The sequence below is a fragment of the Gossypium hirsutum genome, chromosome A06, assembly GCF_007990345.1.
Source record: "Gossypium hirsutum isolate 1008001.06 chromosome A06, Gossypium_hirsutum_v2.1, whole genome shotgun sequence".
Taxonomy (NCBI): Eukaryota; Viridiplantae; Streptophyta; class Magnoliopsida; order Malvales; family Malvaceae; genus Gossypium; species Gossypium hirsutum.
In genome coordinates, this window is record NC_053429.1 from 111,720,558 (window position 1) to 111,741,521 (window position 20,964).

The 20,964-nt window shown below is 31.8% G+C and overlaps 2 protein-coding genes and 1 pseudogene across 2 annotated transcripts; all 3 read left to right on the top strand.

The window, feature by feature from the left end:
- The first annotated feature begins 949 nt into the window (after positions 1-949).
- Positions 950-1,954, top strand: LOC107961855 (protein PHLOEM PROTEIN 2-LIKE A9). The gene is made up of 3 exons (XM_016898018.2): positions 950-1,107; positions 1,222-1,310; positions 1,431-1,954. Exons 1-3 carry the CDS (start codon positions 1,054-1,056, stop codon positions 1,804-1,806), a joined length of 519 nt encoding a protein of 172 aa, XP_016753507.1. The 5' UTR covers positions 950-1,053; the 3' UTR covers positions 1,807-1,954.
- A 3,781-nt stretch (positions 1,955-5,735) lies between these two features.
- On the top strand, positions 5,736-7,150 carry LOC107963068 (amino acid transporter AVT6E-like; annotated as a pseudogene).
- Positions 7,151-19,413: 12,263 nt separating this feature from the next.
- On the top strand, positions 19,414-20,680 carry LOC107963406 (cytochrome c6, chloroplastic). The gene is made up of 6 exons (XM_016899935.2): positions 19,414-19,572; positions 19,679-19,805; positions 19,939-20,033; positions 20,122-20,153; positions 20,217-20,280; positions 20,360-20,680. The coding sequence occupies exons 1-6, from the start codon at positions 19,513-19,515 to the stop codon at positions 20,498-20,500; spliced, it is 519 nt and encodes a 172-aa protein (XP_016755424.1). The 5' UTR covers positions 19,414-19,512; the 3' UTR covers positions 20,501-20,680.
- The last annotated feature ends 284 nt before the right edge of the window (positions 20,681-20,964 follow it).

A 20,964-nucleotide genomic window follows, 5' to 3' on the forward strand; every position in this document is an offset into this window, starting at 1 on the left:
AACTACTGCCCAAAATTTTAAAAAAGAAGAAGAATTGTTTAATAAGTTGGTTAAATATTCTTCTGGCCGACCATGGGAAAGGAATTCATTCAACTTTTTTCAGTGGGGCTTACAGTTTCACGTATGTTCATTGGATTCCAAAGATGTTAATGATCGACTACCAATACTCTTAAAGGGAAAAAACACCATATGGAAATAAATGCAACTTTTATATATACATACAGCCACCTTTGAATAAATCAATTAAAACGGGATCCACTCATCTCTTCTAAAAAGCTTTTTATACTAATCTAAAAGAATTAGGGTTATAAACTTACGTTCATTTCTTTATTTTTAAAATTGTTTGTGTTTAGTTTGTATTTGTTAAGAATTTTAATTTCTTTGTTCATGTTTGTTTAATGTTCACGAACATTAAACGAACATGTTCATAAACATATAATTGAACATGTTCACGAATAATACTAATAAATAATAAATAAATACATACATAGACACACATATATTATTTAGATATAAAATAGTCAAATATAAATATTAATAATTATATTATAAATGAAAAAAAATACAAATCAAAATAATTTTATTAATATATACTAATGGAATTTTTATAAGAAAATATCATTAATAAATAAACGAGTCAATAAACTAGCTTGTTTGTGAGCATAAATGAACCGAACACACCTCTGTTCATGTTTGTTCGTTACAAACATAAAATTTTTGTTTATACTCGTTTATTTAACTTAATAAATGAACATTATACGAACGATTCACAAACAGTTTATCAAAAATTTATGTTCATTTGACTCAAAATTCAGCTTGAAAATTTAATAATTGGCATAATTAAAAGTAAATGTGAAATAAGATATACACGGTTCATTCATCAAAAAAAGTTGATTCTTTTCGTTTTCCAACATGTTTTGTTATCCTTTACTTTGAGGAGTCATATTGAGCAAAAAATAAAAATAAAAAATTCCTTCCTACCACTACCCTCACCCTTTATAAAAATAGGGCTCACATTTCATTTCAAAACATAACAAGCTCTTCATCTTCACAATGGCTAGCAAGTCTCATCAAGATGCAGATCCCAATGCTATCATAGCAAACGAGGTAAATACATGGTAATATCAATCAAATTTTAAAGGATGAACCAAACGTGTTGTTTGGTTATCAGGAAAATAATTAAAATGTCTCTGAAAAGTTATTTTTCCTTATATTTCGCAGGGAGATTTTATATTTAAACCCAAAGCATTTAACATTGTATGGGGAAATGACAGTCGTTATTGGCGCATTCCTCGCTCACCTATACCAGAGTACGAGTTAGAACAAATCTTATTTATTTATTTATTCATTACCCTTGCATTTTTAGAGAAATAAGTTGATTAAATTTGTGTGGAAGTAAAAATAATGGTAGTGGAAACGTGGTTGTTTAGTGAGCAGGAAGCAGCAGAGCTGATTCAGGTATCTTGGTTGGAAGTAACGGGTTCAGTGAAACTAGAGCCTTTAACCAGACATGAAATCAGCTTTAAACTCAGCTTCAGAAGGGATTCTTTTGGATGGAGCGGGGCACCTATTTTCTTGATGGCCAAGGTAGGGAAGAAAGGTAAGTACAAGTGGAAAAGGCTCAAGGAACTAGACAACTTGCCTAAGGACCCCATTATGGTTCCAACCGATGATTCCTTCACTATCGAACCTATTCCTTCAAACGAACCCGACAAAAGGCTTTATTTTGGTTTGTATGAAGTCTGGAGTGGGAAATGGAAGGGAGGTTTGAAAGTTCATGAAGCCATCGTCAGGAAATTAGGTTAACAACTGAATCCAATCCAATCCAGACAGGCATTTATTTGATTCTGTTTTTATATAAACATATATAATTATAAGCTGCTGCTTTTAGTTTGTGTTTAACTTTGAAAGGATTCAATAATGTAATAATGACGACAATAGTTGGTTCCTGTCAGTCATTGAGGTTTTTGCTTTTCTTGTTACACTTTCATTAAATATTACAAACTCCATTCCGCTTTTTCTTTTTGATTAAGAGGGAAGAAACACTAAAATTACATCAATTAAAATACATTTTAATCAGGCTTCCCCAAGCACAGACTACATAGCAGTGAGAGCGGAGTACATGGCCTGTATCTTCCTTGATGTTCGAGCAAAAAATACAGGAATCACTACTTGCAAGATGTCTCCCAACTCTTTCTTCATTTGCGAGTAATTTCATGCTAAATGCCAACCATAAGAATGACCCTATCCTTTGCCACCATTGAACTTCGACATCACCTTCTATCTGGAGTCTCTATCAGCTTGTAATGGATACGCTGATTTCATATTGAAATTCCTTTTGAGGATTCCATTTCCAGCCATGTACATCATATCTAAGTCATTTTCCATAGGTGGAACGATGGTTGCAATAGTATTCACTGCGTCATGAGAAATTAAATGCCCGAACTGGGACCAATCCCAAGCCCGTTCGAATCTACCATTGATGCGACCAGAGTAAAGCTAGAGGCATCGATATTTTGCTGCACCACACTACTAATTAGAAGCCCATGATTCGGCAACCACTTATCTTTCTGAAAGTCTACATGCTGACCATTTCCAATGGTCCAAATTATACCATCACAAACATTATTTCAAGTCTTACAAATTCCTTTCCAAAGCCAAGAACAATTCTCACTCGGAAAAAAGGAAGAGTAGCTTCCCATTTATATTTAGACGGTAAGATCTGCACCCATAACTTATTCTTACTTAACACAAGATGATAACAAATCATCATCAAGAAAAAGCAATTCAATTCCTCCATTCTTCTAACGTCGAGTCCCCCTTCTATTGTAGGTCGAGATGTCACGGGGCTAGACCTTTCGTCTTGCAATGCCCGTGGTTTTAGGCAATTTCTTCGCTTCAAATGCACCTAAGTCTGCCTAAACTCTCGCAAAGTGAAAATCCCCACAGAAATTCTCTAAGGCACAAAAGTATAGCGAAAATAAACTCGAACGGAAAAGCAACAAAAAATAGAAAAGTCAAAAGGAAAATAGAACACTAACTGTTTAAGTAAATACTTTCAAATATATTCAAACTATGAATGAAATAATTACAAATGAAAAGGAGACCTCTATTTATAGTTGAACTCCCCAAAACCAACGGGATTTACACTACAGGAAAATAGGGCTATAGCGGCGTTTTATTAAAAAACGCCGCCAAAATTTTAAAATTCAGACCAATAGCGGCGTTCTAAAAAAAACACCGGTAAAAACAGAACAACAGCTGCGTTTTTTACTAAAACGCCGCTAAAAACAGGGCATTAGCGGCGCTTTAGGTAAAACGCTGCTAAAACCAGAGCATTAGCGGCGCTTTCGGTAAAACGCCGCTAAAAACCAGAGCATTAGCGGCGCTTTGGGAAAACGCCGCTAAAAACCAGAGCATTAGCTGCGCTTTGGGAAAACGCCGCTAAAAAACCAGAGCATTAGCGACGCTTTTGGTAAAACGCCGCTACAAATCCCATAACCCCTAAACCTCAAAAAGAATCATAAACACTAATCTCTAACCTCTAAAACAATAATTATTAAAATTTATGATTATATAATATATTAAATATTTTCTTATATAATCATAAAAGAGATAGTATTGAATTTAAAATATTGAATTAATTATCATTATAGTTTAAGGTTTATGGTTTAAGATATATGGTTTAAGCAGGTTTAATTATGATCGTTAACTATGGTTTAAGCTTTAGGAGTTAACTAGTATTTGAAGGTTTATGATGAATTTGGGGTTTATGGATTATGATTTAGGGTTTAAAGGTTAGGGTTAATGTTTAGAATGGGACAATTATTAACTTCTTAAGAGATAATTTCCTTTCCAGATTCTTACTTGGGATGCTATTAAGAAAGGGTGATTTTGAATGTGGAATTAGCATTTGTTGAACTATGTATAAATTCCAAGCTTATATAACATAGAAATATCTTACAGAGTGGACATTATAACTAGAGTGTTCCAATAGAGAATTAATTGTTTTATTAAAGTTATGTAACTTTGTATAAATAATAATGCTATTGTGTATTTTTAATTATTTATTTTTTGTTTAAATATATTTAGATTAAATAGAATGTCTGAAATAAAATATGTTAAAAATTAAGTTTAGGTTAAGGGTTTAAGGAAATGATACTATTAGCTAGAAATTAACTGAAGAACATTTGGATTTTACTAAGATTCATGTTATTTTGTATATACATACTCATAATATTATTTAATATAAGAATATAAACATATATATGTGTGTGTGTGTGTGTGTTTTAATTTGTACTACACTAACATTGGCCACACAAATTCCCAAAATTTTGTTTATTATGGTTTAGGGTTAACAGTTTTTTAGAGTACTTTATAGTTTGGGCTTTATGGTCTAGGAGTTATGGTTGGTTTAGGGGTTACCGAATGGTTTTGGGGTTTAAAGTTTGGGGTGAGGGGTTTTGTGTTTGTGGTCTAAGGTTTAGGGTTTAGAGTACCAGGTTTAGGGTTTTAAATTTAGAGTATAATTTTGGATTTTAATTTAGAAGATAAATGTATATAAGATAAATATATATAAAATATTATTTTAAAATATATATAAATATATATATGAAAAGTGGTTTAGTGTGCAATTGTGTACATGAACTGTAATTTGATCTAGATCTTGTAAAATATTTACACGTTATTGATATAATAAACAGCATCATGTTTTTATTTAATTAATTTATATGCATACATAATATGTATTTTAAAATGTGTATTAAATCAAAATTAAAGTTTCAACTATAGTTAGGGTTTTAGGGTTTATATATAATTTAAAAGAAATTTTAAACATATAGTTTTAAATTTTGATCAATTTCTATAAAATATTCAGGTATTAGCGGCGTTTATACATAAAACGCCGCAAAAGATAGAAAATAGCGGCGTTTTTTTAGAAAACGCCACAAAATTTCATTATACATTAGAGTAAAACGGCGTCGTTTCCTCTGAATAGTAGTGGCTTTAGCGGCGTTTCTATAATAAACGCCACAACGCGTATTAGAACGGCGTCGTTTTATAGTGTAGATAAAATAGGTGTTAATGGCACTTCGCTGAAAACGCCGCAAAAGGTTTTATTAGCGGCGCGTTGCTGAAAACGCCACAAATTTTTCTTATTTGAAACGGCGTCGTTTTTTCTCTCCTGAGGTTTATGCCCTTTACCCGAAATCGATTTCATTTTTTTGCTAAGTCACTTTCCCCCATCTCGTCTTCCTTCCCCAAATCCCTAAAACAAACACATCTTTCTTTTTCCCCAAATCATCCCCTAATTCCCTAAACCTGAAATCCCTAACATTTTCCCTAAGTCCCCTTTTTTTCCTTTAATCTGTTCCCCCATTCCCGAAATCCCTTACTATTTTCCCTTTCCTCTCGTCGACGGTCAGATGCTTCATGGGTTTGAAATGGTTAGTTTTTTAGTCCCCTTTAGATTAATGTGTAGTTACTGTATTACTTGGCTTTTATTTTTTTTTGGAATTAAGCTTAATTGACTGAACTTGCTATTTTGAACAACCACTTCCTTTCTTGATATGTAGTGTATGCTGGAATTTTCTTACGTCTTCTTCTCTTGTAGACTTTTCTGTCATTCATGTAATTAAATGTTATTCATGGAGAACTTGCAACTCATTTTTAGCACATTACCTCTGCTCTGATTTGTTCAGTTGCTATAGTAGTCTGGGAGTGATTATGCTCTGGCCATGTTGCTTTGGCTTTTAATTATATCCTCCAATGGCAGCACTGGAAAACTTTTCCTTTATTTCCAAACATATTGCTCTTTATCTCTCTCCTTCCAATAAAGCATCCAAAAACGTTGACCCACCACGGATCTGCTGCTTTTTCTTGACCCTTTCAAAATCCATTCCATTTAATTCAATTCCTCCCAATTCTTTGTAAGTTTTTTAATCGTTACATTCGATTTTTTTCTGAGAGATCTTCACAAAGTTTCAAGCTTCTTAAGCATTTCTTTGATCTAGAATGGATAGTAATTATTCAGCTATACCCAAAGGCTCATTTGTAGAATTACAAATGCATAATGAACACCACGACTTTAGATCCCAACAAAAATCGCTCCTCTCTGATGATGGGAACTGGGTAAATCATCCCAAGGTTATTGATGATTTTGATGATCTTAATGATGATGATGATGTTGATACTGATGTTGATGTTGATCTCGATGATTATACCCTTATTTTAAGTAAACCCAATACCGGGTCTGGTGTTTCTGGTGCTGTTTTTAACTGAACCACCACAATTATTGGTGCTGGAATCATGGCTTTACCTGCTACTATGAAGGTTCTGGGGCTTGTTTTAGGGATTCTCGATCAGTGGTTAGGACTGGTTCGGTTCGTAATGTTTGGGTGATGTTATGTCTGGTTCGGTTCGTCATATTGGGGTTCTCGATCAGTGGTTAGGACTGGTTTTGGGGATCATAGGAAGTTATTGGTTTTGGTTGTTATGGTTGTTTTTCTTGCTCCACTTTGCGTGTTAGATAGGATTGATTCATTGAGCATGACTTCGGCTGCTTCGGTAGCTCTCGCTGTTGTTTTCGTTGTGGTTTGCTTTGCTGTTGCATTCATTAAGTTTATTGAAGGGAAGATAGAGGCTCCAAGGAGGAGCCCAGATTTTGGATCGAAAATGGCAATTTTGGATTTACTAGTAGTTATCCCTATTATGACTAATGCATATGTTTGCCATTTCAATGTCCAACCTATATACAATGAGCTCCAAGGTGATGTTTTGACCAATTTTGATAGGAATCTGGGAATTCGTTTTAGCACTACTTTGAATTATATTTGCTCTTCATTTGGTTCTGGTTTTCCCTGTTATTCACTTTTCTCTACGGCAAACTGTGGATAACTTGGTGTTTGAGGGATCAGCTCCTCTCACGGAGAGTAAAAAAAGGTTTTTGGCATTAACAATAATATTGTTAGTGCTTATATATATTGGATCTACTATGATCCCAAATATATGGACAGCTTTCAAATTTACTGGAGCAACAACAACTTACTGTCTTTTAATATGTATACAATGTAACTTAATGTCTTTTAATGGTATTGAGCTTGGTCCTATTTCTCCTGTTAATGTTATACCAAATTGCTGGCTATTTTTTTAATAATTTTATTTGTTTATTCCCACCTGTTATTATGCAATATAATTAATATTATACCAATCATTAAATGTTGTTTATTTTTAGAACTCATTTGATTGTTTTGTCGACCAGAAACAGACTTTTGTTCTTCAAATGCAATGAGTAGGGAAGTCTCTCGACATTATTAGAGATCAATCCCAAGCATCTCTAAATAAACCCTCAAGAAAACATTTCCATTTCAATCAAGGTAACATGTTTTTCCTAACATTTATGTTTCTTTCAACATGTTTTTCCTTTTATGTTTTCAATGTTTAATTAGCATTTAATTACATTCCTAAATTTTTAATGTTTTCCTAACATTTAATTAACATTTTAATTACATTCCTAAATTTTTAAGCTTATTTCATCCACTCTTTTTTGTTTTTTGTCTCGATTTGGCTTCCTTCGTTAAGTTTCCTGTAGAAGCTTACTTATCTTTTATTTTCAAGAAACAGATTTAGGTAATGGAAGATGTATGCCTGTGTGTTTGTGTCTCTATATATGTATGTATTTGGTACTAGATGAAAGCTTTATTCCAGTTTTGAAATATAGACCAAGTTTTACATACATTGATCAATTTCTGGTTCTTTTCCTTTGAATACATGGTTCTCTTGATACTAAATACTCAGTTACTTTCTGCATATTCTGTGATTCTTATTAGATAAGTTATATATCAACAGTTATGTTAGTTTCCATCAAGGCCTCTGTAAACATAAAGTTGGTATTCTGGTTAGGAGAAGTTAATGTTTATGAGTTTTGTGGAGTATGATTCTGCACATGCAAAGTTGGTTTGTTTCAATCTGTGCATTTTCATGTTTACATAATAATGGTGATTCCATTTTGGTTATTTAGATGTTCTTTTGGTCTGTTTTCATGTTTCTATCCAACTTATGTGTTTAGTGTGGACTTAGATTGATTTAAGAGTTTAATATTGTCTTGTTGCTCACGTTTTATATAATAAAATTGTTATATTTTGTTTGAAAATACTTTTCAATTTCTAATTATAAAATGAGATGCTGATTGAAGGTAATAAATGCTATGGTGAAGGAAGAAAATGGCACTGATAATGGTATTTAGAATGGCAAGCTTATATTGGATATAGTAAATTGCAGCAAGACTCAATATATTATGATGTTTTTCATGGTCATTGGCAAATTCCAGTTGATTGGGGTTGAAGCAATTGATTTTAATATTTAATATTTAATATTTTTAAATGTCTTTAAAAGTTATAACTATTTTTTATCAAAATAGTATTAATTATTATTTGAAGTATGAATAAGTATGAATAAGAACACGTGATAATCAGTGTCTTCTTGAGTAGTTCCTGTCATCACATCCTTAAGTTTCCTTTGTCCCATTGATGATAAGTGTGCTTTCTATACAGTGCAATTTTGCCAGATTTTGCTGAGGTGTACAGCTTCATTTACTGCTTCCTGCTCCTCCTGCAAGTATTGGTTCAACTGAAGCTACCATTTAATCTTTGAATTAAAATTTGGTACTGATATAGATAAAGTTTTTATATTTGCTTAAACTGAAATATATTTGGTGCTACTCTTATAATCTTACATCTGTTCTAGGTACTATCGAGCACCTGAAATAATATTTGGTGCAACTAAATACACCACAGCCATTGACATTTGTTCTAGGTACGTACAGGCCGTTTAGTTGCTAAATTTTTTTCCTTATTTCTATGCATTTTCACTTTAAATTACTTAACAAATATTACTTTTTGGACTCCAGCCTCTATTTGCTGGTGAGAGTGGAGTAGACCAGGTACGTTTTATTAAGGTACGTTTTAAATATTTTAAAGATTCAAAGTATATAGGCTGGAAACCTGACCTTATAGTATTAATTATTTGAAGTATGAATAAGTATGAATTAATTTTATTACCATATATGTAGCTTGCTTATCCATTATAATTACAACAATAGCTGACCTTCTCTCCAACCTTATTTTAAATATTTTAAAGATTCAAAGTATATAGGCTGGAAACCTGACAGGTTGCCTTATATCGAGCTGCAAGATATAATGGATCCTCCATAGGTGTAACAACGCCACGTATGATGAATCTTAAAAAATTCAAAAAGAATTGAAAAAAGTTCTATCGCTATTGAATATTTATATAACCTTAATTTATTTTCAATTTACTTATAAAAATTAAACTACGATTCTTTCTTGATATTATTATATTCAAATTACTATTTTGTTATATTAAACATGTTTGATTTTAATATTTAATATTTTTAAATGTCTTTAAAAGTTATAACTAATTTTTATCAAAATAGTATTATTAATTATTATTTGAAGTATGAATAAGTATGAATAAGTTTTTATATTTTGGTTCAACTTAAGTATTATTTGATTCAACTTAAGTATGAATTAATTTTATTACCATATATGTAGCTTGCTTGTCCATTCCTTATTTTAAATATTTTAAAGATTCAAAGTATATAGGCTGGAAACCTGACGGGTTGCCTTATATCGAGCTGCAAGATATAATGGATCCTCCCTAGGTGTAACAACGCCACGTATGATGAATTTTAAAAAATTCAAAAAGAATTGAAAAAAGTTCTATCGCTATTGAATATTTATATAACCTTAATTTATTTCCAATTTACTTATAAAAATTAAACTACGATTCTTTCTTGATATTATTATATTCAAATTACTATTTTATTATATTAAACATGTTTGATTTTAATATTTAATATTTTAAATGTCTTTAAAAGTTATAACTAATTTTTATCAAAATAGTATTATTAATTATTATTTGAAGTATGAATAAGTATGAATAAGTTTTTATATTTTGGTTCAACTTAAGTATTATTTGATTCAACTTAAGTATGAATTAATTTTATTACCATATATGTAGTTTGCTTGTCCATTCCTTATTTTAAATATTTTAAAGATTCAAAGTATATAGGCTGGAAACCTGACGGGTTGCCTTATATCGAGCTGCAATATATAATAGATCCTCCCTAGGTGTAACAACGCCACGTATGATAAATCTTAAAAAATTCAAAAAGAATTGAAAAAAGTTCTATCACTATTGAATATTTATATAACCTTAATTTATTTCCAATTTACTTATAAAAATTAAACTACGATTCTTTCTTGATATTATTATATTCAAATTACTATTTTATTATATTAAACATGTTTGATTTTAATATTTAATATTTTTAAATGTCTTTAAAATTTTGTTATATTAATAAGATTTCCAAAAAAGTTCTATGGAGCTTATAAATAATTCTATTGACCTTAAAAAAGAATTAAAAATTTTAACGACTGAATGGCCAATTATAAATTATTTTATCAACATAACATTATTGATCATTGTTTAAATATATTATAACTAATTTTTATCAAAATAGTATTAATATTGATCATTACTTAAATAAATTACATAACTCACATAACGTACATAACAACTTACATAACTTAACTAATACATGTAGTTTAATCTAATAATTTCCTTAAAAGCATATAGTTTAAAAGTTCAAATTTCATAACTTACATAATCTACATAACTTACATAAAACATAAATATATATCATATCAAGACTTACATAATAAACAACTTACCCGTGAAACTTATTGCCAACTTTAGACTTGAACAACTACGAAATGGATAGGACTTGGATGAATTTCTCAAGGGCAAGCAACGAGTATCAAAATGGAGTGCAATCTTTTTTAGATTTTGCATTTCACAATTCGAGCCAAGACAATATGATTCTTTGCCCGTGTAAGAAGTGTGGCAATATCTATTGGCATTATCGTGAAGTTGTCTACGAACATCTAATTGTTGATGGCTTCATTCGGGGGTATAAAAAATGGATTTTCCATGGAGAGTGTACAACTAGTGGAGCCTCTTCGACGATTAATCCGGGTTATCCTTATAGTGGTTACCGTCAGCATGTTAGAGAAGATGACATGGAAGGTATGATGCGGGATGCATTTAATATGCGGAGTGAAAGTTTCCAATCATCTCCACCAAACTATGTTGCATCTGATGATTATAATATCGGTGGGAATACTTTTATGGAAACGAGAAGAAGTGTACCGGATGAACAACAGAATGAAGAAGCGGCGAAGTTCTACACGTTACTTGGTGAAATGAATGAAGAACTTTATGAGGGATCAAAATTTTTGAAAATGTCTTTCTATATTCGCCTTTTCCACTTAAAATGTTTGGGAGGGTGGACCAAAAACTCTTTGACAATGCTGTTAGAGCTTTTAAGAGAAATGTTCCCATTTGCAAAAATCCCTCAATCATGTAAAGACATGAAGAAAGTGATAAAAGATTTGGGCCTTGGGTACAACAAAATTCATAGTTGCCCAAATGATTGCATGTTGTATTGGGGTGATCGGAGAAATCAACAGTCTTGTCATGTTTGCGGTAAATCTCGTTGGATGAATAGAGATGTAGAAGATGTTAATGAGGATGAATATGGGCCACAGTCAAGAAGGAAGCCGAACAAGATTTTGCGATATTTCCCGCTAATCCCAAGGCTTCAAAGGCTATTCATGTCGTCAAAGACAGCTGAGTTTATGACGTGGCATCATGATCAACGAACGAATGATGGATTATTAAGGCATCCTGTAGATTCTTTTGCATGGAAATCATTTGACAATAAATTTCTAAGCTTTGCAAGTGATCATCGGAGTGTAAGGCTCGGGTTAGCATCTGACGAATTTAATCCTTTTAAAATCATGAGCACCTCGTACAGTACTTGGCCTGTGGTCATTATTCCTTATAATTTGCCTCCATGGCTCTGCATGAAGCAATCTTATTTGATATTATCTATGATTATCCCCGGAGAGAAAGGCCCCGGAAATGATATTGACATATATCTGCAGCCACTTATTGAAGAGTTAAAACAATTATGGGCGGGTTTGAGACATATGATGTATTGAGAAAAGAGAACTTTTACCTACATGCTGCTTTGATGTGGACAATTAATGATTTCTTGGCATATGCGAATTTATCGGGTTGGAGTACCAAAGGACGTTATGCTTGTCCTTGTTGTGCTGCTCAAACGTGTTCACAGTGGTTATATAATGGGAAGAAGTTCTGCTATATGGGGCATCGTCGGTGGTTAGATGAAAATCATAGATATAGATTTCAGAAGGCTTTATTTGACAGTACTGAAGAGTTGAAAAAAGCTCCTGAGCAGACCATTAGATCTGAAATCTTATTCATGTTAAAAGATATGGATTTCAGTTACGAGAAGCTGAATCAACCATCTAACAGGTAAACAAATAGACGATCGAGGGATGAATCTGATGATGAATCTGACGAGGATGATGACCCTAATGAGGCGGACTTGTGGAAGAAAAGAAGTATTTGTTTTGAGTTGCCTTATTGGGAGCATCACATATTACGCCACAATCTTGATGTGATGCATATTGAGAAGAATGTCTAGAGAACATCATCCGGATAATTTTGAACATCGATGGTAAATCAAAAGATAATCTTCAAAGTCGACTTGATTTAGTTCACATGGGAATTAGGCGTGATCTTCATCCCCAAGTACTTCCTAATGGAAAATATTGGTTGCCGCCTACAATTTTTACAATGTCAAAGGAAGAGAAAGAAATGTTCTGCATGGTGTTGAAGGATATAAAGGTTCCGGATGCGTATTCATCAAATATATCTCGATGTGTAAGTCTTAAAGATCGAAGACTATATTCATTAAAATCACATGACTATCACATCCTGATGCAAGATCTACTTCCAGTTGCTTTACGGTGCTGTATGTCAAAGAAGGTAACGTCCTGTATAATTGAGCTGTCCAATATAATGAAAGCAGTTTGTGGCAAAGTTCTGAATGTTGAAGAACTTGAAAAAGTACAAGATCGAGCCGCTTTGACATTATGCAATTTGGAGAAGATCTTTCCACCTTCTTTCTTCACTATTATGGTTCACCTTGTCATTCATCTCCCTCGTGAAGCAATAATTGGTGGGCCGGTTTTCTATCGTTGGATGTATCCAATTGAAAGGTGCTAATTTATTTCAAAGGCATTCACCTTTATACCTATAGTTTCCAGTTTCGATAATGTTGTATATGGTGTTTAGGTTCCTAAGCAAATTGAAGTCTTATTGCCGTAACAAGCGTTATCTGGAAGGATCAATTGCTGAAGGCTACTTGGCAGAGGAGTGTATGACATTCTGTTCTAGATATTTAGATGTTGAAACAAGATTGAATAGACCAAGTAGAAATGCCGGACTCAATGATCCTAACTTGGACAAAACTTATTTATTTCAAAGTTATGGAGAACCAATCGGCAAAGTTGAAATTGTAGAATTAGATGACCGATCTTGGATACAAGCACATAGATATGTTCTTTTCCACCACGATGCACTTGAACAATTACGCAAGTAAGTTCTAGAATATGATAAATATTATTCTTTTTTTATTTGTTTATTTTTTAACGAATTAAACATGTGTTTAACATAGTGAGTACAAACAAATCTTAAGATCTCGTCCACGCTCACGAAGATTACAACATCGCGAGATTAATAGGTTATTCGCAGAATCTTTTCATGAATGGTTAAGCCAAATGGTATGCAACTCAACATTTTGTTGACAAATAATAATGTTTTCTCATAACATTTATAATTACTCAATTTACTTTCGATTCAATAGGTTTGGAGTTGGAATATCGTTAATGACGAAGTTAAATGGCTTTCCCAAGGTCCGAATCGAGTAGTAAAAAGATATAGTGGCTTCATCATGAATGGACTCAGATTTCATACCAAATATCGCGAGAGATTGAGGAGAACTCAAAATTGTGGAGTAGTTGTTAATTCTTTAATTACAAGTTACGCTAGTGCTAGGGACAGTACTCCTGTCAAGGGAAATGTGGAGTATTATGGACTTCTAACCGACATTATTAAGTTGGATTATTATGGAAAATGGAAAGTTGTCTTATTTCGATGTGATTGGGCTGATGCTAATACTGCTCGCGGAATTAAAAATGATCAGTTTGGTTTTACAATGGTGAATTTCTCTCGATTAATTCACACTGGAGAACATTTGATAGACGAGCCGTATGTATTTTCTTCTCAAGTTAAACAAGTTTTTTACTCGAAAGATCCAATTGATGAGGGTTGGTACGTTGTACTCCGAAACACCCCTAGAGACTTGTTTGACATGGGGAATGGAAGTAGAGATGACATCGGTGAAAGATCAGAAACTTTGCCTTTTCCAGAACAAGACTTAGATGAAAATATCCCTAGTACTAGTACACAATTTCAATGGGTTCATCAGGATGTAGACGAAGATATTTACGATTTATGATGTAGTAAGATTTTATGATTTTTTATTTATATGTAATGTTACAATATTAACATTGGTCATGTTATATAATTTAACTATTTTATATTTACTATTGTTGTTATTTCTTACTAAAATTTTATCTATTTTATGTGTTGCAGGAAAAATGCCTAGAAGAAGATTAAGAGATCTTAGTATTGTACAGAATACTACAAATTCGGAAGAAGTAAGTACTGAACAGCAGACAATTGTTGGATCTTCAAGCGTGCCGGAGACACTTGACGAGTCTGTGGAAATTCAAAGTAATGTTAAGTTTATTTTACAAATTGTATTAAATTTTATTACTAATTTATTTTTAAATTTCAATATAGTAATAATTTATTATTTTTCAGCTGAAAATGGTGGGACGCGCAGAGGTCGAGGACGTACGCTCCTAACAGATTTATATAACTTAAATTCTGTCGAGCGTGTCAAAGTAACTAGAAACAGCCATGGTCAGCCTGTTGGACAAGAAGCTCGACTTTTAGCAGGCTATTTGGGCATGATAGCACGAAATGCCAATATGTTGCCCATCAACTACGAATCATGGCATAACATGCCTGATAGCAATAAAAAACAAGCTCTCTCTAATATTAAGGTAACAAAACGTTAATGTAATTATAATACTTTTGTTTAAGTTTCATTTATATTTACTTCCTAAACTCGTGTTTTTTAGGATAGGTTTGCTTTAGAGGTCTCTGATGCCTATATCAAGAAGGCATTGGGTAAAAAATGGAGAGACAATAAAAGCATTTTGAAAAAATAATATTTTAAAAAACCCATAAGCCTCGAAGAAAAATTGCAAAATGTCCCACCGGGAATGCTGAAGTACCAATGGGAAGATGCAGTTCGATTTTGGAATTCGAAGAAAGGAGAGGTATTATGTACTTGCAAACTCTTATAAATTTTTCGGTTTATAGTATTTACTATATACGTAAGAATAATTTCATTATGTAGGACCGTGAGCGAGTTGGAACAAGCAGCAGGCAAAAACAAAAATTTACGCACACGGCAGGGTCGAAAAGTTTTGCTTGTGTAGCTCAGGCCGAGGTACTATGGATTTATTAAATCTATCAAGTATTAATAACTTTTTACTATTAAATAATATTTTTACTACTATATTGTAGGAAGCCTCGTTTGGTCAAAAAGTTGGACGCCTTCAACTTTTTGACATTACGCACAGGAAAAAAGATGGAACTCCGATGTCATCTGAGGCTGCAGAAATTATGGTATATTTACTTAATAAAAATTGATTCATTATAAATATTTATAATATTTAATTATAATGTTTTAATTCGTCGTTTTATTAGTGTAATTTAAATAATGTTATGTTGTATTCCTTTTTATTGTATATTTCGTTTCTAACTCTTTAACTGATTTATTAGGAGAAACTAAAAGATAAGAAGGCAGCGTATGAAGCGACTGCTTCGACTGATAGTTCTGTTAATTTTGAGGATATTGATAACAGAATTATTAATGAAGTTTTGGGTCCTGAAAGGTATGGTCGGGTTAGATTCCAAGGATCTGGTGTTAACCCGACCCAATATTTTGGATCCACCTTGCACCAATACATGCCTTCCGGGAGTCAAAGTCAAGCTGAAGTTCAGAGGTTAAAAGATCAGATAGTTCAGATACAAGCTAGCATAGATGAGCAAATTTCTCAACTTAGAGCGGAGGCAGCAGCGAGGGAGGCGGAGCAGAACAGGAAATATAATGAACTCCAGCAGCAGCTTCAGTCTATGATGACTATGTTCCACCAATTTCAAAATCCGCCATCATAGACATGTTTTCTTGTAACTTTTAACATTATTTTAAGAATATTTTGAATATTCATTTCTAATTTATATAATATATTTTTCGTATAATTTTGTATTATTTAAATTTACGTGTTTTGGTTGGGTTGGATTTCATGGTATATTTGCTGTTTTTTATTGAATTTCTTGCAGGAGGGTTGGATATAGGTGTAAAAATACATATTGCAAAACTGGGCAAATTAGCGGCGTTTTTTATAAAAGCGCCGCTAAAGTTCTTGGTCTATAGCGGCGTTTTTTACAAAAGCGCCACTAAAAGTACAGGTCTATAGCGGCGTTTTTTATAAAAGCGCCGCTAAAAGTAAGGTCTATAGCGGCGTTTTTTATAAAAGCGCCGCTAAAGTTCTTGGTCTATAGCGGTGTTTTTTAAAAAAGCGCCGCTAAAGGTCCTGGTCTTTACCGGCGCTTTTATAAAAAGCGCCGCTAAAGGTCCTGGTCTTTACCGGCGCTTTTGTAAAAAATGCCGCTAAAGGTCCTGGTCTTTAGAAGAAAACGCCGTGAACTTTTGTGGCGCTGCATATAGCGATGTTTTTTGCGGCGCTTGGGAAAGCGCCGCTAAAAGTATTAGCGGCGCTTAGAAACGCCGCTAAAGGCAAAAAAAACGCCGCTAAAAGTCTGTTTTCCTGTAGTGTTAAAATTTATACAATCTTATCTCTACAGGATATACACTATTTACCCAGTAACTTTAATTTTACTAGATTGTTTTACTAGGCTACCAAGGTCTTAAGTAGATGAGCTTCACCATAGATTCCACGAATTGAGCCACTTTATGTGGGTCAAATGAGTCTGATTTAATAAGTTGACTTGTATAAATCGTTTTGAGCGTAATGGTTACAAGCTTTAATCCATGACCCATAACAAAAATACATCTTCCCATCTCACCAAATTTAGTATTTTACTTTAATTTTTGGAATTTAATCCCAATACTCGAAAGGTTTTAAAATTAAAATAAAATTGACTACACTTTTATTAAATTTCTATTGATTTTAAATATACAACATTTTAATATTTAAATGTTTGATTTAAATAATAAAAATGAAGTGGTAACACATATTTAAATTTAAGATATATATCAATTAAAAGTGTTTTCGCTTAAATTTTATTTATTAAAATAAAAAAATTGAGGGACTACATTCTTAAATTTAAAAACAAGTAAAAGAGATTAAATTTTTAAAATTAAAAGTAAAAAAAAAACTAAATTTTAAAATTTTAAAAGTATAAGAATTGACAGGAAATTATGCCTTTTTTTTTCTCCCATTCTCTCCAGCCCAAACGAGAAAAACGACCCTGCTAACGTGTCATTTGAAAGCTACACTTCTATAATACTGTTATTATTCTCTTTATATATATATACATAGTGCTAGATAATAAAATTTCCTTTGCACTAAATTCAATTCTAGCTTTAGACGGATAATTAATCTAATGTTTGAACCATGAAACAATAAAATCACACATATTTTTTAATTCAATATTTGTTAATTCTTTTGTTTAAGAGATAAAAGCTCATTCATTTCACAACCTCGTTTTTGCATCAAAATTGAAAAAAACCTTTTGGTTTAGTGTTGGATGACATACAATTGGTGAATTGGTATGATCTGTAATTATCATATTCGATCCACCGAAGAACATGGTATGATTAATTGAGTGATTGATTAGATCCTTTACTCAATTTCAATTCATCATACTATAGACCTTTTATGTTACCTATTAATATAAGTTGTTTTTTACATTATGATCCAACAACATAATCCAACTTAGTATTAGTTAAATACTAAGTAATTAGTTAGTCAATATTTAGTTACATTTTTCTTCGCGTGCAAAAACTATTAAGGATAAATACAAATGATATTAATATAAATGATAAAATTTTATTAAATCAATTTGTTCGAAAAATTACAAGTACAAATGATTAGAGCACTAGATCTTAACAATTCCCTTTCTCTCGTTATTTAGTAAAAGATACCCATTGTTTCTTTTGCTTTTGTTATTAAACAGACTTTTCAACTTGGAAAAAAAAAACTTCATTGATTTTTTTCTTTATTATAATCAAATCTATCTCTATTTTTGCCTTAATAATAAAAATAATTGAGAAAAATTTATTTGCATGAAGAGATTTTCATCTCAATTTTTGTTTTCGTAAAAAGATTTGGGTGTTAAAAAAGTTGAAAGATTCTAAAAAAATATTCTTTGAGTGTTGATTTTGATTTGAAAGAAAGAAAAGAAGAATAGTTTTGAAAACTATTTTTGAGTTTAATCACTAGATTTTAAAAGAGAAAAGAAAAAAGGAATGAAGTTTTGAAGGAAAATTAAAAGAATTAAAAAAAACTTTGTTTTAAAAAATATCAAATTTAGGTAATTGGAATTTGGAAATTTTGAGTTTTCTTGTAAAGGATTCGAATTTATTAGACCACAACAACATGAAATTTTGGTATCACATTATATATATTGGTATTTCGTTAGAAATGTTTGTATCCAGTAAAAAATTAAAGTATTCGTTAAATTTTTTTTTGATATTTGATGAAAGATTTTAGTATTCGTTCGAATTTTTTTGTCCCTGTTAAAGATTTTGACATTCGGTTAGAAAATTTGGTGTTTGTTAGAAATTTCAATATTTGTTAAGAGATTTTGATATTTCGTTACAAATTTTGGTATCCATTAGAGATTTTTGGTTACAAATTTTGGTATCCATTAGAGATTTAGAAATTTTGATTTTGGTGTCAGTTATAAATTTTAGTATTTGCTTAGAGATTTTGGTATTCATTAGATATTTGGTATCAGATTAAAAATATTGTTATATGTTAGAAATTTTGATATAGACTATGGTCCTTATAGATAGGTGATAAAAGAAAATTTTTGATATATCAAAATATCTAAAGATATCCCTTATAAATTTTGGTATGTATTAAAAATATTGGTATAACATTAGACATTATGAAGTGTTTAAAAATCTAATAATTTTCATTAAAAAATTGGGTATTAATTTGATAAAATCTTGAAAAGGTTGTGAGGAAAATATCAGTATAATTTATAATTTTATAAAATGATGAAGGGATTTTGATGTTTGGTCAATTTTAATCCAGCCCAAAATAGAAAATGGAAGAATTGGGCCAAATCGCTGGGCTATATTATTTCACTTTGAACTGATTAGCTTGTCTTCCATGACCTGGGGGCACTTCAATTTCAATTTCAATTCCAGACAAGTAAAACACAGAGAAAATGGAGATTCTTTATGCAGTGTCTCCTTGCAGCTACGTCCCTCGCTGTCTCCTTGTAAAGGTAATATGTTACCCTTTCCATTCTTCTTCTTTCTCCATTGTGTGCGTCTATGAATCATATAAGTTGTTGCCAACTGAGTGAATAAAAAAAATGAGGGTTTCCAAAGGGAAATGCAAATCAAGCTCCTTCAAAGCTCAAACATGTCGAACAAGTTAAAATACCGCATTCCAAGAACTTGTTTACACCTCTTGTTGCTGCATTCGTCGCCTTATCTCCCATCTGCAACACCCCAGGTACGCAATCCCACACAATTCATTGCTCTCACTTTAATTGAAATTACCTTATTCATTGCTTAAAACTATCGTGATTCTGATTGTCGAGTAGCATTTTCGCTTAGTTAATGTCATATCTTTCTCATGGATGCAGCTTTTGCACAAAGCGTAGATATACAGAGAGGGGCCACATTGTTTGGACAGGCCTGTATTGGATGTCATGATGGAGGTGGAAACATAATTCAACCAGTGAGACACTTTTTTGTATTTCATCGACTATAGATGATCATTGTTTCTATTATTTCCTCTCTAATCCACCCTTCCATGTTCATTTTAGGGTGCAACACTCTTTACAAAGGACCTAGAAAGGTAATATGTACTTCTTGAATTAGATATTTTCAAAGCTTATTTGATTGAATGACTGTCCTACAGGAATGGGGTTGTCACTGAAGACGATATATACCGTATCACATACTATGGCAAGGGAAGAATGCCTGTAAGAATTTACATAGAAATTTGAGATCCTCCCTGCTGTATCTATCATTTTTATGATGATTTGTGTGGTTTGTTTGAAGGGGTTTGGCGAGAGCTGCACGCCGAGGGGACAATGCACATTTGGACCACGTTTGAAGGAAGATGAAATCAAGCTCTTGGCTGAGTTTGTGAAGTTACAGGCTAATCAAGGGTGGCCAAATGTAGCAAGTAATGGGGATTGATTTCTTGTTTTACCTCTAACTATTCAAACAGATAGATATACATCCATTCATGTTTAAGGCTTGATCTGGAATCTATAAATGTAATTGGAGGAAACTGTTATCATTAGATAGTAATTAGGTCCTCTTGTAATCATAAGCAATTCTAGTTCTCTAATATAATATAATTACATCATAATTAAACAATCATATAATTTTAAACTCTAAAAAGATATTAATAATACTTGAGAAAAAAATTCTTTAAACAATAAAACTTAAAATCAAATCGTCGAATGCAATATGTTAGTGCAAGAATGCCGATAAAAAAAAAGAAAAAAAATCATATATAATTTTATCTAATTATTTTAGCATTCAGTAATAATTAACTATAAATACTATATAACTTAATTAAATATTTAGTAGGTCAAAATGTCTCTCATCAATAAAAAATATTAGATTATATAAACAAAATTAGTAAATAACATATA